Source organism: Heterocephalus glaber, unplaced genomic scaffold (assembly GCF_053883595.1).
Source record: "Heterocephalus glaber isolate CG9 unplaced genomic scaffold, H.glaber_assembly_v1.0 deba00001457, whole genome shotgun sequence".
Lineage (NCBI taxonomy): Eukaryota > Metazoa > Chordata > Mammalia > Rodentia > Bathyergidae > Heterocephalus > Heterocephalus glaber.
The window spans coordinates 22473148-22490000 of NW_028258305.1; the positions used below are offsets into that span (position 1 = coordinate 22473148).

Genomic DNA, 16853 nt, shown 5'->3' on the forward strand with positions numbered 1-16853 from the left:
GAATAAAAAGCAATAAGTCACCTGTGAGTCAGCAGTAGAGAAAGACTGTAATGTAAGCCAGGGGAAGAATCCACTCAGAAGTCTCTGAGGCCTCAGAGGCAGAACTGTGTTCAGCTAAACCATTTGGAAGGTGACCCAGAGTACTGAGGGTTGGAGGAGCTCTGCAACCCCAGGAGTTCCCCCCTTAGGTTCTCGATGCTGCATCCATGAAACTCCAATCCTGCTGTCACTGGATAGAAGGAGAAGGTTCACTTCTCTGGAACCAACTAAGAAATACTCTTCTCTGTTTTCCTGTTTCCCTTAATTATTTTTAAAATGTCAGCCTTGGTTTCATTGGAGTGACTTCTAATGGCCACTGAGATTCTTACCAATACACTGCCTTTTCCCTACAGTGGCCTGCCAAACCCCGCAGCCCTCTGCTGCCCAGAAGAAAGTTCTTTTAATGGAAAAAAGTTCTGAAGCAACAGAGTTTTGAAAAGGACCCTTACCTGACTGAAAAGAACAGCAAATACTCCTTTACATTTTAGCATTTATGTTTCAGCCTTGCAGACCATCAAAGTAGGGGCTAAGTCCCTGGGGAATGACATTTTAGAAACATTTTTTGTTAAGAACTATGGCTCTTTGGAATGTAAATCCCATGTGATATTTGTGATTGGTGAGCTTCAGCTTTCTTGTTTGGAACCCAGGGCCTCATGCACGCTAGGCAAGCACTCTACCACTAAGCTATACTCTCAGCCCAAGCTTTCATTATTGAACTTTTATTGAGTGCCTACTATGTGCCAGGTACTTGAGAGAGAACATGGGTCACTGCTAACAAGGAGCTGACAGGTAGTGAGGGAGCCAGATGAGCAGGCCAGGCCAGTGCAGATGGACCGCCTGGGACTGAAAGCTCAGCTACTGACCTTGAGACCTCGGGTAAGTTATTAAGTTTTTACAGGGCCTCAGTGTCCTATAAAAGAGTTACTCTCCAAGTCCCTGCCCAGTAAGCTCCATGAGAAGTAAATGCTTAGAGCTGTGCCCAACAAGTACCAGGCACTCAACAGTGTTGAAGCTACTACTGCTACTGCTTCAAAACTCAGACCAAAAAGGATGCCAAAGTGGGGAGGAAGAACAGGCTCCTGGAGGCTTTCTCAGCCGGGATTTTTAAGGAAAAGGAGTCTCAGCCAGGGCTGGTGAGGGAGTCCCAAGAAGACAGGGCAGACTTGAGGGTCAAAGCATAAGCCTTTGCTGTCGGGCTCACCTCCAGGGCAATTACTGGGACCCTCCCTCCTGAGGTGTCCTAAGGTGCCCTCCACCACAAGCAAGACTCCCAGCTAGCTGAACTGTGGGCAACCCTATTGTGGCATTCCTTCTGTTTTTGCATTCCTTGTGCTTCGACAATGAGATGATTGTGTGGATATTACAAGAGGAGATTATCTCCACAGGCACTGAGCCTGTTTTAGCGCAAAGACCTTGCCTTGCCAGAGCCAAGACTTCTGAGGTCACAGCCCAGTTCCCGGTTCTAGAGAATCTCTGATAAACCTCCAAGCCACCAGGGAGCCTACTCTTTGTAGGACTGGCTTATTTTAAGAGAAGCTCCGCTAAACAGGTACTGAGCAAAGACAGGCTCTGTGAGTATGGGATTGTTTCAGTGTAGGTACTACACATGAGGCAACCACGTGTGCCTAGCCCAGTGTGCAGGAACTGAGGGATGAGGAAGGGCAGCGTGTGCCACAAAGCAGTATCAGTGCAGAAGCAGTCATCCACATTTCTTTTATCTCAGAGCTCTACGGGAATGGTGGTGCTGATGACGCTCAGGCCGTCAAGGGAGAGGAGATGGGGGAAGCAAGGTTTATTGTATTCTGCCATGATTAAGAGCATTAAAATGGAAACTCAAGAGAAAGTCACAAGCAAAGGGAAACAAAATATTACTGATCCTTCTTCGCATTGCAACAAATGCAGGATGTAAATGTTGTGGACCTTGATCAGAATGTGTTTGGCAGCTACAATTACACATTCTTAGCTGAAGTTAGATCATCCTGTGAATGATTCATCTCCATTCCTATAGGTGACCTTCTTGGCTGTGGGGAGGTAGCTGGGGAAATTAAAACAGGTGATATTCCATACAGGCAGGCAGGGGCTACACAGATGGGCAGGGGTGATTTTCTGTTTAATAAAGTGGCGTTTTGCACTTAATGGAGACGAAGACAAGGCAATGAGCAGGCACGGTCTCTAGGAAAAACCCGAGCTCATCTTAGTGGGAGAACGCCTTGTCTGAATAACTTTCAGCTGCCAGATTCTCTTGACCATCTTTCTGTTTTGGTCTCTCCTTACGTCAAACTAGGGTAGCCTATGGGTCCCTCTCCTGCCTTGCAGGGATGGTCAGAGAAAGGGCTGAGCCCCTGGGGACTAAGAACATTCTAGAAGCAGCATCCCTCCTACTCACTCTGTTGTTGCCTAGCACCCACAGGACAATCCCTAAACCAGGGTCAGTAACTAATCCGAGGTCTCCACTTTCAGACATGGCCTAATCATCCAGAAGGTTTCTGGAACTGTCCTTATTAAGGAAAAGAAATACATAACCCTGCTTTTAAAATCCAGGAAGCTCTAACACTCTTATCAAGTTCTTAAGACTTTTTCTTTCTTCCATAATCCTTGGTCGAGTTCAAAGGTTAGCACTTTCCCAGAGGCTCATTAACAATAATGTTTATTTCATACATTGGGAGGTTGCAGAGTTTGATTCCATCTTTCTTGTTTGGAAAAAAATAACTTTATTAACAAAAAGGAGGAGAAAAAAGGGAATGAGGAAAGGGTAAAAATTGGGGGAGAAAGAACTTGGAAGGCAGACTCACATTCTGAATGTTTTCATCCCAGATTTTCTCCAAAGGGTGTAATGGCAAGTCATCGGCCCTTTCACCTTTCTGAGCCACCAGGACTCCATCTTTCCTCCTTACCGCTGGGGGTGCCTTTGTGAAGGAAGGGTTAAGGCAAATATGGTATGTACTTGTGCCATCATGGAGGGTGCTATATAAATAAAATGTGGTGAGAGGTCTCACCAGAATTTCTGGGTTCTGTACTAAAAGGAAAGCTCAGCAGAATGCTCTGTAGCCAGGATGCCACAAACTGTCCTATCAAGCCCACCCCAGCCATCACCTCTAGGGTGATAAGTGGCAATTCTCTGGGACTGGTTGAGGCCAAGGAGTTCATGTATCTTATCTGTCGTGGATGTTTCATTTCCTCTCCCAGAATAAAGCACCAGGTCTACACAGACCTGTCACCTCCCATGTCTGGCTAGTGAGAGGCAGTTAGAGGGCAACGGTAAGGGCAAGGAGAGTGGGCGATGCTCCTCCCCTGTCTGCCAGTGTAGCCCCTACGCATTCTTCAAGGCCTACTCAAGATCCTCACACCCCCGTTCCAATTCCCCGGCTGGGATGACCTTTTCTACTGTCTACACTTTTTGTGCCTTTCCAGTCTGTACCACGTGGTAAGTCTCTTGTCACCTGTGTAAACCAATATGGACACGGACATTGAAGAACCAGGGAATAGTCAGACTGTTAGAGAAATCTGAGGCTGCTGCCAAGTTTCCTCTAAATCTAAATCCAGACACTGCTAGAGAGGAGGTTCCTATAGCCCCAAGAAAGGGAAACCTTATGGAACAAAAGAATTCATTTTTAATAAAGAGGGCTGGCTCAGGTCAGGAGGCGTGAGGCAATTGTGGCCAGAAGACTCTACAAGGTCCCTCTGCGTCCTGCTCCCTAGAGGTGGGGCTGAGAACATCAGACTGCCCAGGCCTGAGAAAGATCAACAATGCACTGCATTGGGTTTCCCAGTAACTGGTGTATGGGGGGTGTGGGTGGGTGGGTGTGTGGGTGTGTCTATTTGCACCAGACACTATGTTTAATGGAATTATTATTCAAGAATACATGGGAAACCAGTTTGAGTGTCTTTATAGCTTCAGTTTGTACTTTAGGTCTGGGCAAGGAATTTTATAAACTTTGTCCCACCTAAATCCTGAATAGGTGGCTGATGTTTTTCTACAGTTCAACTTTAACTTAAACATTAATGCCAACATTCCAAGCTTTAGAATTCCAGGATTTAGTGAACAAGTATGGCCTCTTGTCTAAAGTGTTTTTGCAACTCTAAATGTTGGATGGCTGCTGTCAAATCTCCTGAGTGCCCTGGTCCACCCTAAACTCTATTCCTATTTTCTTATGACTCATACCACCCTGCTTTTAATTTCTAATCTTTTCTAATTGTCAAATGCTCTCCCAAATACTAATGTCCTCTCCTCGTGTGTAGTATAGCTCCTCATGGGTAGGGACTACATATTCTACTTTTTCACTTTGCCACCGTGCCCAGCACATTCCTGGGGCATTCAGCAGGCATTTAGTATATACTCAATCATGGAACTGTAGCATTTTAGAATAAACAAAATTTTAGCATTTATTCAGTCTAATCCCTTTACTGTACAGATGGGGAAACTGAGACCTGGAGGTTGTAAGTACATGAGCTAACTCAAGAATACAGCCCTTCTGTTCTTGTCTTGGAGCTAAGACCAACCTTTCCGAGAATTAAACTGTTACCCTCTGTTGTAGGTATACAATGAATCCAATTTTGCAGTTGAAGAAACAGGTGCAGAGTGTGAAAGTTACTTTTCTAAGATTCCACAGCTATGAGGCAGGTTCAGGACCTGAGCCCAGGCAGGCTGGCTCCAGAGCCTGATGCTTCCTACCACTTTCCAGCTCTTTCTTTCGAGGACCTAGAACCTTGCCGTCCATTTCCATATCATAGTAGAGACTTTCCTGCCTTGACTGAACATCAGTCTGTCTGTCTTACCCCTACCTTGCTCCCACTCGACTATAGCTTCTATGGGCAGGAACAAAGACATCTTCTCTAATCTTCTGGGATCTTGACTACAACTCTAAGAAAGTACAAATGAAGTATGCTGGGCCAGTAAGGTAATCAAATTCCTCCTCCTCAGATGCTGTGCAGATCTTTTAATACTTGTTTTTTCCTATGGAGGAGATAAGGATCTATTAGGAGTGCAAATGCCTTTGCCAAGGTCTCTCCACCCTGGCCAAATGTTGCCCAATTCTTGCACAACCTTGAAGTCACATGGGAGGCTCAGCCCCAGGCAGGTTATCCAGCCACTCCTTTCTGCACCCATTCATGATCCCCCCCCCACCACCACTATCTTTCACTCTGTGCCAGGACTCATTCTGGCCCCCGTATTTCAGTGAAGCTACTCCAGAGGGTCTGGTTCTCTTCATAGCAGGCAGTGGGGACTGGAAGCTTAAAGGGAAAAGCATATTCCTCACTGATCCAGCTTCTCCCAGGAGTATAAGTTACTCCCCTGCTGGTGGGAGACTCATCAACAATGACAAGATTCAGTGTTTCTCTAATTCACACAGGAAATGAAACTGGCTAATACCCCCACAGGCCACTGATGCCTGGCCAGAGCTGCTCCAATCCCCATGGCTCAGAATTGTTTCCATTTCACACCGACTGCTGCTCACCCTATGCCAGGCTGCCCCTAACAAAGAATGACTGGGACCCCCTAGTCACAGTTCTCTTTGCAGGAAGTCATCACTACCGCTTGGCTATTTTCTCTTTTCAGGATTTAAATGCGGTGAAGAGGACAGGCTTTCACTAACCTTGTAGATAGTAGATTTCTATTTCTTCTGTAATTTCTGTTTGAAAGCAAAAAATGCTAACATGAATTCTGAAAATCATCAATATAATAGAATTTCAAGTTTATCACCAAAATGTTTATCCATGCACCACCTACACTATACTATAAAGTGTACCAGAAATGAGGGTGCATACCCCAAGGAGTTTCCTGTACTGGTTGGCAAGAACAGAGAAGATGGCTGTGGAACTCCTCCAACACCTCCTGCTACCAGTATCCAGTACCCAGGCCAGCATTCTCCTGCTGTGCAATGGAAAGGCTGACTAGTTCCCTACCACCTCCCTCATCCAATCTGATTTACCTAGATTCTCAGCTGAACTGTGAAGAGGTCACCACCAGCGTGAGTCATGGCATCCTTCACCTACCTACAGGACATTCTTACACTGGGGCTATTAGGGATTTTACCACAAAGGAAGCACACCCTTGGTGCCCCTCCCAGTCCCTCAGCCCTAAGCAAACACCCACATCAGCAGAATTCTGCTTTGTGCTCCTCCTCCCACCTCCGATGGACAGGGCAAAACAGCTTTCCCCCAAAAGTAACTACCTCAACAATTCCAAAGGACATTAATATTTTAATGCAATACAGAAATGGTTTTCACAATCTTTATCTTCTAAGACTCTGACCCGAATACCCAGAGCTACTGCCCACCAGAGAGCACTGGGTTCAACAGGCCCTGGGGAATTTTCTTCTCTGTGCTTTTAGGGAGAGAAGGGGGGTTCTCCTTTGGCAATCCTCCACCCTAAAGACACACTGCACACACACCCTAAAAGAGCTCTAGAACATACCTAGATACTAAAGAACCTCTCTGTCCTTGGGGAACTCCCAATGCAAAAACTATAGCAAAAGCCTGTACCCAGTCACACAGGCACACAGGGCAGAAGAAAGACTGAGGCAGGCCATGAGCCTGGCTCCAACCCAATCCATTTTCAGTATGCAGCAGAAATTTTTTTTTTTTTTTTTTTTTTTGGTACTGGGGATCGAACTCAGGACCTTGTGCTTGCAAGGCAGGCGGCGGAACCACTGAGCTAAATCCCTGGCCCTATGGAACAGAAATGTTAATCAATTTTGGATTTCTCTAACCTTGATACTTAACAAAACAATTACATGAAAGACTCTGCTTCTAACATTAAGTCTTTTAGAAGGTGGAGCCAGTTCCCCACTTATGTTTCTGCTTTTAATACATGGCTTTAAAGCCTACTTCAGGGCTGGGGATGTAGCTCAGTGGTAGAGCACTTGCCTAGCATGCATAGGGTTTGATCCTCAGGCATCAAACAAAACAAAACAGTTTATTGTGGCCTCTGGGAGCTGACCAAGGATGAGTATTTCTCATTCGAGTCAGCATGTCACAGTCTCACCCAGCAACAGCCGTATCACAGCAGAAGTAAGGCATCTGTGTTCCCTCTCTATCCCCTGGTTTGGCCAGAGACCGCCCTGGGCCAAAGAGTGCTGAGAGTAACCTTTCTTTACCTCCAACGTACACCTATGCTTTGTATTCTCAGAAGATTTAGGAATTTATTTTGATCATGAATATTAATGGAGCATCTACTATGCATAGGCCTCGCTAAGTACTGCAAGAAGCTCAAAACAAGACCAAAACATTGTTTATCCTTGCCCTTGCTTTTAAGCTTCTTACAAAGGAGACCAGAGATTGTCCTGTCACACAACAGCTGTAGAGTAAATGTTGGAGAAGGTGACAAGGGCCAGGAATCATGTGGGCTGGCAGAAACATGTGAAAGGTAAAGGAAGATGGTTTCAGAAGACAGGAAAATCACACAGAATTCAAGCAGTTTCCTTTGATCACTCACGTAGAGTAGGAGACTCCTGATTTGTGCAAAATTCTGCTTTGATGTTGATGAAGGTCCTTTGGAAAACATAAACAAACATCCAGTCACACAACGGTAGCAATGCCTGGTGCAATTCACAACTTTTGGAGAAAAAAACCATTCTTTCGATGAGCTTGGTCAGTTTTTAATCAATTGTTTTTTTCCTTAAGAACATAGAAAGAATGTAAATCTGTGGATAATTTGGGGATTCAAAAGTGCTATATAAATTCAGAGTTTATCGTTTTGTATAATCTTGTTGATTCCTCCTATCTACTGGTTAAAGCATTTCATCATGTGTGGACATAACTGCCTCTGGCACCTACTATGTTTACCTTTCTTAGCAATATTTAAATTATATCCATCACCAAACTTAGTACCAAATAGTGAAATTTTTTAAAGAGCACACTGTAAGAGACATGAATTAGGAAAAATATGGCAGCTTTAAAAAAAATCTCCTTATTAACCTTATCTATATTTTAAAGCTTGTCAGGTAAATGCCCTAGGCTACCCGGATGCTGCATTAGGACTGTAGGGCGTGACTCATGAGGTCCCAGTACACTTTGGGAAAGCTGTATGTGTCACACAGTTCCCAGTCCACTACTTCTCTTCTAAGCAGGCTAGACAGGAACTCAGGTGAAGTCCTTTTTCAGCTGTTAATAGATTGATTTCTTGGTAACCTTTCCATTTAGAGAGGCTGTGTAGGTCAGGGATAACAAACTTTGACCCCACCGATGGGTCAGCAGGGCTGTGGGTAGCAGTGTGTGCAGGGTTCCAAGGCCACCTCTGGGCTCAGGGTGCTGTCAGAGATTCCTCTTGCCTGTCCGGGAGTAGACTAGAATAGGGATGTTCCAGCGCTGTGCATCTGCCATTCCTGACATAAAGGAAACAGCAAGATGCTTTGGGCCCCACATGCCTTCCCTCCTAGGTCCAAGTGCAGACACAGGCATCTAAGGTCTTTAAGGCCCAAGGCAAGTTATTTAGCCTTGCAACGTCTCAGCTCCACATCTATAAACAGGAAAAATGCCTATTTCATGGGCTTGAAATGAAACAATTGCTCTCAACAACAGCCTTACCTGGGAACTTGTCAGAAACCTAAATTTTCAGCCTTGCCCCCCAACTCCCAAATGAGAACCTCTGGGGATGAGGCCCAGTGGTCTGATCTGTAACGAGGCCCCAGGAGGCCCTGATGCACACTCAAGTTTGGAATACAATTAAAGAGCATATATTACAGGGCCAGGGATTTAGCTCAGTGGCACCATGCCTGCCTTGCAAGCGCAAGGTCCTGAGTTCGATCGCTGGTACTGCCAAAAAAAAAAAGCACATATTACATTGTAAGTCCTACAGTGTTTATAAGGACAGAAGCCATGCTTTCATCTGCTACATATAGCTAGCAAAGAGCCAGGCTCAGAAGAGGGGATTGGTAAAGTCTTCTTTTCCTTCCTTGACAGAAATCCAAACTGCCAACTTAAGAATCTACATGGAGGGGAAGAGGAGAGCTTTGTATATTGTTTCAGGTGAAGAAATTAGAAAGCAGGTGGTTCAAAGACCTAGGCAAGTGCTTGGCAAGATGTCTAGGTGATTTCCTCCCCAGAAAGAGGAAAGAAAATGGACTCAGGCTTCTGCAGCAGGTAACAACAATGATTATTCTCTGGGAGGAGAGATACCTATGCCTCTGCATCACCCTAAATCAAGAAGGATTACACAGGGTAGATACAGCCCACAGTGGGATTGCCTTAGTTAAATCTCAACCACAGAGTTTCAGTTACTTAAGTCCCAAAGGCTTCTATTTAAAATAGTTTCACCTGCTCCACAACACAAACTTTGGAAATAGGTCTATGGAGGTGCCTGTACTGTATACAGTAATCATATGGTGTCTCCCTCCCTCCCTGACACCTTTTGCTCCCAACAAATATCATTATATTGAAACCCTCAAACACCTCACAGGTATAAACAACGGGGCCAGTGATTCCATCTCTACCCAGGCTGTATGTGTAGGGAATGGGAGGGCAATATATTTACAAAGATAAATAAATCAGTAGTCATTAGGGAAGTGCAAATCAGAACTGCAATTGGATACCACTTCACATCTACTGGGATGACTATTAGCTGAAAATCAGAATACAACAAGTGTTGACAAGAATGTGCAAAAACTGGAACCCTTGTGCATTGCTGATGGGAATAAAAAATAGCATGGCTGCGCTGGAAGACAGTATAGCAGTTCCTCAAAGAAAATAAACATGGAATTAATGTAAGATCCAGCAATTTCACTTCTAGATATATACTCAAAAGAATTGAAAGCAGGGACTCAACTACATCCTTATACATCCCTGTTCACAGCAGCCAAGAATGGAAACAACCCGAATGTCCATTGGTAGACGAATGTGTAAACAAAATGTGGTTTATACATACAGATAATAATATTACCATTTTAAAAATGAATGAAATGTTGATGCATGCTATAACCTGAATAAACTGAAAACATTATGCCAAGTGAAATAATCCAAACACAAAAGGACAAGTATTTATGTTTCCATTTATATGAGGTGCTGAGAACTGCCAACTACATAGGGAAAGTAGAATAATGGTTACCAGGGGCTGGTGGCAGGTACGAATGGTGAATACAGTTTCAATTTGGGATGATGAAAGAGTTCTTGAGATCGATAGCAGCAATGGCAGCACATTAATGTGAATGGATTTAATGCCACTGAACTGTATACTTAAAAATTGCTAAAATGGAAATATTTATATTATGCTTATTTTTCAACAACAAAAAAGATGAGCTGGCCACCTTAGAGCCCCACCAGCACCACGAAAGGGAAAAGACAACACAAATGTTCTACAGAACTCAGGCTAAAGCCCACAATGAAGCAAATATCTTGAGTCAACAGGACTCCAAGCCCTCTCCATGTGTGCAGTCTACAATAAGGGCAGATGCATACTTTTCAGGCAGTTTCCTAATGCGCTCTTGCTGGCCAGGCTTCAAGCATTTCTGCTGTGCAAAGAGACTCTCAGCTGCAAATGGAGATTTGGCTGTGCCTCTCCAGTGTGTACACCCAGCAGCTTCAAAATCCCCTCCTCCTTTCTGTTAATGAAGGCTTGCTTCAACCTTTCCATTAGCCCACAAACTACTATTAAAAAAGCCATTTATCAAATTAACACTGAGGACTGCAAAAGTCATCTGCAGGCAGCGTGCACTTTTCCACGTAGGAGTTGCCATGTCAACAGCTGTTTCATGCTCATCGTACAGACGTATCAATTTTAACAAAGTCCTGTTTCATAATTCTGAGGGCCAATTCAGTCTTGTCCCTCTCCACTTCCCAAATGTGCACACATGGCCAGGACCCCACCAAAATCAGGTCATAACCAAGTAAGGAGAGCAATTACAAAAATCAACTTACTAAATGTTTATACACCAAAAACCTTGAAAAAGGCCAGGGATTTAGCTCAGTGGTTCTGCTGCCTGCCCCGCAAGCACAAGGACCTGAGTTCAATCCCCAGTACCAAAAAAAAAAAACACCTTGAAAAGCAAAGATTATTATTTCCTTTTCCTAACTCCTATTTCCATCTTCATTCCTCGGAATACCAGAGTTAAAGAATTTGATGTAATAACAGTCTGGCCAGTAATTCTAGAAAAAGGAGTCCAGGGCAAATGAATTGAAGGAGAGACTATAATTATGCAAATTGTTATTATAGATCATTTGCCTGGATAGTAGACAACTATACACAAAATGAGGTAAAATCTTTGCAGTCTACTAGTGCCAAATTCTGTTGCAAATTTTTATTTTAAAAGATCCCAGAGAGCTTTAAAATAAATGTGTTTAAACTGACTAGCATTATCATGGTTTTTGATTTAGAGAGAATTTCTGAAACAGGGAACTTTTGTAAACAATCTTTCTTGTCTCAAAAGTAAACCTAACAATACCCAAATGCAAACAATCATGCCCAGCCTCATTTTAAAACTTTCATCTTTATACTGAATTGAGTATTTCTTTGATTTAACTGAATCAAAGAAAATAGGCAGATGTAATTTTTCACCTGGGTCAAAAATTAACAGGAATCCTCTTTATATTGAAGTTTACCACAAATCTATGTAACACTTTTAGCAATTTAAGACAGAAAGCTAATCATAACCCCTAAAAGTATACAACCTTTAGGGGTGTTATAGAAATGTCCTATGGATAGCATCTTTTTCATAATCTTCTAACTATAAGCAAATCTGGATGATAGTATGTAAGCTTTAAAGCTTTAGATACCATGAAAACACTGCTATATAAAGAGTACCTTTGAAAGATATGGATTGTGTCAAAAATTTCTGGAGGGTGATAACCAACTACAATTTAAAATGGAGCTTCTTTGAAATCGTGGGCACGGGAAAGCCACCAAAGGAAAACTTGTTTTACCAGCTAGTGGCTCCTTGCTCAAAGCACACACAAGGGCCAGACTCAGAGATCATCTGAGCCAAAGTGAGACCTGGCCCAGCTCTGGGACCTGTCATCGCTGCAGCCTCCTATGTAATCATGGGAATTATTCTAAGCCTAGAGAAAGGCCTACATGGGCACATAACCTTTTATTTTGTAGTTATTTCTGGGATACCAGAGCTAAAACACTGGTCAGAAACACAGTAGAGATGCTGCTTTTCAGGTTTGAAAATACTCTTTGGGCTACTTATCACTTGTTTTTTGAGCCTGGACATGTCAGTGAATAGGAGTTTCATCAAGATACATCCATTAAGCAGAATGTAATGCCACTATTTATTAAATCTATGGATCCTAATTGTAAGAGATAGTTCTGACATATTGCTGTACAGAAGGTGAACTGTTGCAACAGCATGCAAGATGGTATTATTTTATACCTGTATATCAATATTAATTATATAGAAGGTTATAATATTCACCAATGCATTAATAGTGGTTATAGTGGGAGGAATTTTGGTGATTTTTATTTTTATCCTGATGCCTTCTTGATGACTTTTTATGGGGAACATGTGTACTTTCTATAATCAGAAGAAAACAAACTTAGCTACTTCTAAAATAATTTTACAAGAGAAACGTTTCATGGATATGAGTGTGTGCACACATATGCCTGCAGGGTTTCCCTGACTCCCTTCTTGCTAAAAATTTCCATCAAACAATTCGAGGGTCCCTGCCCCTGCTACCCACCCTGGTCGTCCAGCACCCAGAGCACCTGTGGGTGAATCAGAATATCCTCCTCCTCCCTCCACATCCTGCTCTCCATCCAGTAACGTCACTGAGCTGCCCCCACACCAGGGCCAGCCATTCAAGAGGCAAGGAAATATTATGCAAGAGCACAGGAAGTCACAGGAGACAGGATTCTGGGCAGGCCTGGCAAGGAGTCTGTGTGAACTCCAGTGAGCAAGCGGACTTTGCTCAGCAGGGCTGAAGCCAACAGAAGGCCTTCCCAAGGCAGCAAGGGAGACCAGGCTACCTCAAATCTCTGGCCAGTATGTGGCCATCCAGAACTTGATGTACCTGATATAAGGCAGATAAACCCGTGTCCCAGTGTTTCTACTTTTTTGGCCCAAGTTCAAGGTGACTCCCAACACTTCTGCACTGTGACTCACCTCTGTCCCTCAGCACACCACCTCCCCCCAGTATATACATGACTTCATTCAGTAATTTCAGGCCTGCTTCTCCCAAGGCCACCAGCTTTCTAGTTCAATTCTCTCACTCACTGCCTTAGGCTGCCAGGCTTAGTGCATTCGGGCCATTTGTGTCAATCATCTACCAGCCCTGAGTCCCCAGGTATGTCCACATGTATACATATTACAGTAATAACCTGTTTTCCTGTGGTAGTTTATATTCTTGATGCACCAATCCAAATGGCTGGGCAGAGATTATAGCAACCATCTGACGGATGTGCAAACTGAGGCTCAGAGGGAGTCTGTGGGACCGCTCTAGTGTGATGGTGTCAAAATTGGAGCCAAGTCTCCCAGTTCCAGTACTGTCACTCAGCCCAGCAGCCTGGCAACAGTGGGTGAAGACACAGACCCTCTTGTTAACACAGCTTCCCTTTGGGGGCAGCCTCCCCATTATACCACAGTCCACCTCCTTCTGGAGGGTGGAGATTCTGCTGCTCCCATGGGAATGGGCTGGGTCAGACCCAACAGTGACTTCCAGTCTAATGGAACTGCCTCTAGAACAGAGGCAGTCACAGGGACCCAGAGAAGCTTCCTCCAAAGCCCACTGCTCACCTTGAACTTCCCACCTTCCTTCCCTGAGGGAAGAACTAGGAACGAGAGGCAGGGCCAGCCCCCAGTGCAAACCCAGGTCACCCTGGAGCCAGAACCTTAGGTCCATGGTCCCATCTGTCTGGTGGAGAAACTGAGGCCCAGGGTAGTCACCCAGCTGGTTAGCACTTGCCTTTCCAGTCACCAGGGCACAGGAATCCACTACACACAACACATTTTCCTAAGCAGAAAGGACCCCAATGTGAGCGGAGAGAGTTAGGACGGGACAGAAATGGGGCTGTGGTTGCAGGAACCCCCAGTGCCCTTCGCTTTTGTAGAGGGCCAGGCAATTCACAGAGCCTGCTGTGTAGGGCCAGGGGCAGCACCCACCTAATCAGGGCCCAGCCTGACCACTGCTAATTGTGGTAAGAAATCAGTGGCATTCCCCTAGGACTTTGTCGTATATTTCCAGACGCCATCAACACACAATGGCCCCAACTCCTCCAGTGTAAACACTGCCAAATAAGACAAACAATAACATCACCACAGCAGAAAAAGTGAGTGCCAAGAGAGACAGCAAAGGTTCCTGCGGAGAGTCTGAGGCTGGGAGGCTGTTCACATAGGCACTGCCAGTCCCTGGGGCGGTGATCACATTTTGGCGTCTCGCTTGTTTCACCAATGTGACAAAAATGACAACTGCTTTAATCTACATTTAGAGCCCTGAGGGAAAAAAAATAAGCACTGAACAAATGTCAGAAATGATAACATTGAGGGAAAAGATCCAGCAACCTGAGATGATTTCACTGAATATGTAAGAAGCAACAGGTACGTGCTACACATCCGAAACACTGGGGACACATCAGGTGGCCAGCAAGGCACTCACACCTCACAGCCTGAGAGGTGTGACAGTAAACGAGAAAACAAATAAATTACAACATGGGGGTGTGTTGTTTAAGAGAGACAAAGAACAGGATGGAGGTTAACCGAGGGAGGTCAGGAAGTCTGCCCTGAGAAGGTGAGACCTGAGGCAGGAGTTTTCTTGGTCCCTTGGAGTGATCAGATTTCCTTACTCTTGGGGTATGGGCAAAAATATCACTCACACCTTAAAGTTATAATTGTCAAGAGCCCATGGCCTTGAAAAGCTCAGCCAGGAGGGGCATTTGGAGGCTTGAGAACCAATTTGCTGATCACTTTTAGATTCTCCTAAGGCTCCTTCCAACCACAGTCAGATCAATTCAATAGGTAACAATGCACCTAATGATTATATCATGATTATACTGCTGTGCTTATTAATAACGACACCTTGAAGGTCTGCACTTTATACTTTTCAAAGGTCTCTCCATGGAGATAATGGTTGCAAAACTGAGTTTTAAAATATACTTTGAAGAGATATGGTTTTACAAAACTCTACCTGGATTCAATCTCAAAATAGGAATTCAACAAAGCAACCAGTATGTTTAACCTCCATTTAGGAATGGGGAGCATGTGGAGAGGTTAAATCTCCTGTCCTAGGTCGCACACATCAGAGACAGATCTAGAAAAGTAAGACACCTAGAAACTTTTTTGTTTCTGCCTTTTTTCTTTTTTTTGGTACCGAACTTGGGACCTTGAGCTTGCGAGGCAGGTGGCAGAACCACTGAGCTCCCTGGCCCAACCAGAGACTTTTGAGACCTCCTCTGAATCTTGTAGGGAGGAAGGCTTTGCCAGGTACACAAAGAAAGGGAAGGGTCTGTGGCAGCATTTATAATCTGTTTGGCAAGACAAAGCCTAAGAAATATAGAACCCTTGTGGTCATCCTGACACTAATTGTGGAGGCACAGAAATTCAAGTGGGAGAAAGTTTGTCACTGTCCAAAATAAACAGCAGTCCTGAAGATCTAACTCAAGGAGAATTAGGCTGTCATCATAGCCTTGTAATATTTGGGCCCACACAAGGAGCTACAGGTGGCTAAAACCACAAGGCACCTGTTGATCTGGATGGAAAGTGGTTTCAAATACGCTCCAGAGATGGCTCAAGACAGAGGATCCATGTTCACAGTTGCTCAGACTCATTTATCCCTCTGGTCCTTGAGATCTCCCAAGTCCTTGAGCTGGCTGGTGGCCACAGGGATGCATCACCTCCAGGTATACCCAAGCCCAGCATCTCACTGACCAAGGTGAGGGAAAGAGCTTGTTAGAAGTTTGGCAGAGGTGAACTTTAGACTTTTTCAAAAGTGTGTTTTACTTTGGAAAAGAAAATGAACACAAAAGAACAGTCATGGAACCAATCATGGGTTTCACAGATGAACTTGGTTAAGATACCTTGCTTTCTCCTTCCTGGAGCTATTGGAAAGCAGGTGCTAGACTCCTATCTTTAGCCATGGCAAGATCTTAACAAATACCACTTTCTGACCTGGGTCAACTGCCTAGGGGATGCCCAAGTCCCAAACAGCCCCTTGGTCTGGACTGTCTGTCCCTTTCTGGTTCTGACAGTCCCAGATGGGGCAGGCAATGTTCCATTTGTCTCCTATGGGCTTAAGCCCGATGCTCACAGATTATGCACTGAAATGACTGCGGATGGACCCAAAGGCCCAACCAATTCTGCTTGGACTGGGCAGCAATCTCTCAGTTTTATAACCACTTGCTGATTACTGCACATGTCAAAAAGGAGTAGAAGACAAGATGTGCAATTTTCATTGTGACATCAATTTCAGGCCAAGAGTTTTCAAGAGCCATAGCTTTCCTCAAAGAAACATTAGACAGGATAAACTGACTTGGATGAGACTTTCTGGTCTTTGCTGTTCCTGGAGTAGGATCTTGTCCAATAATTTGGGATCTCTGGCAAGGGCCTGGCCCACAAATGTTCAGCAGTGACCTTAAGTGCTTCTAAATTCCTCCAGGGGAAAGGTTACACCTGCTAGAAGAAAAAGTCCAGCTGCCCCACCCAGGTGACTCCAGAAAGATGACTCCCCTCACACACCTTTTTTTAAAATCTTCTCGCAGTATCAAACCAAGAACACTGGGGCTAGGGTTTAGGGAATGGTGTGGCTACAAAATAGGAAAGAAGAGCAAGGAATAGCTGGGCCACTCTTCACAAGGCCCAAAGATGAACAGTTACTAGTAAAATTGGCAGGAAGGATAATCTGACTTGGATTTGGCTAAGTTCCTACAAATAAGGGAATGTTGAAAGGACATC

General features: G+C 44.4%; 1 protein-coding gene across 3 annotated transcripts in view; it reads right to left on the reverse strand.

Moving 5' to 3' along the window:
* Positions 1 to 16853, reverse strand: part of Epas1 (endothelial PAS domain protein 1) — an 83524-nt gene that overhangs the window by 52490 nt on the left and 14181 nt on the right. The window contains exon 1 of one of the 3 annotated variants that reach the window (XM_021253816.2): positions 2832 to 2863. The exons of the other annotated variants lie outside the window; for them this stretch is intronic. Within the exon in view, the coding sequence (XP_021109475.1) occupies positions 2832 to 2848 (17 nt within the window). The 5' untranslated portion in view covers positions 2849 to 2863. Of the gene's footprint in view, positions 1 to 2831; positions 2864 to 16853 lie in introns of those variants that run through there. 3 annotated transcript variants of the gene reach the window in all.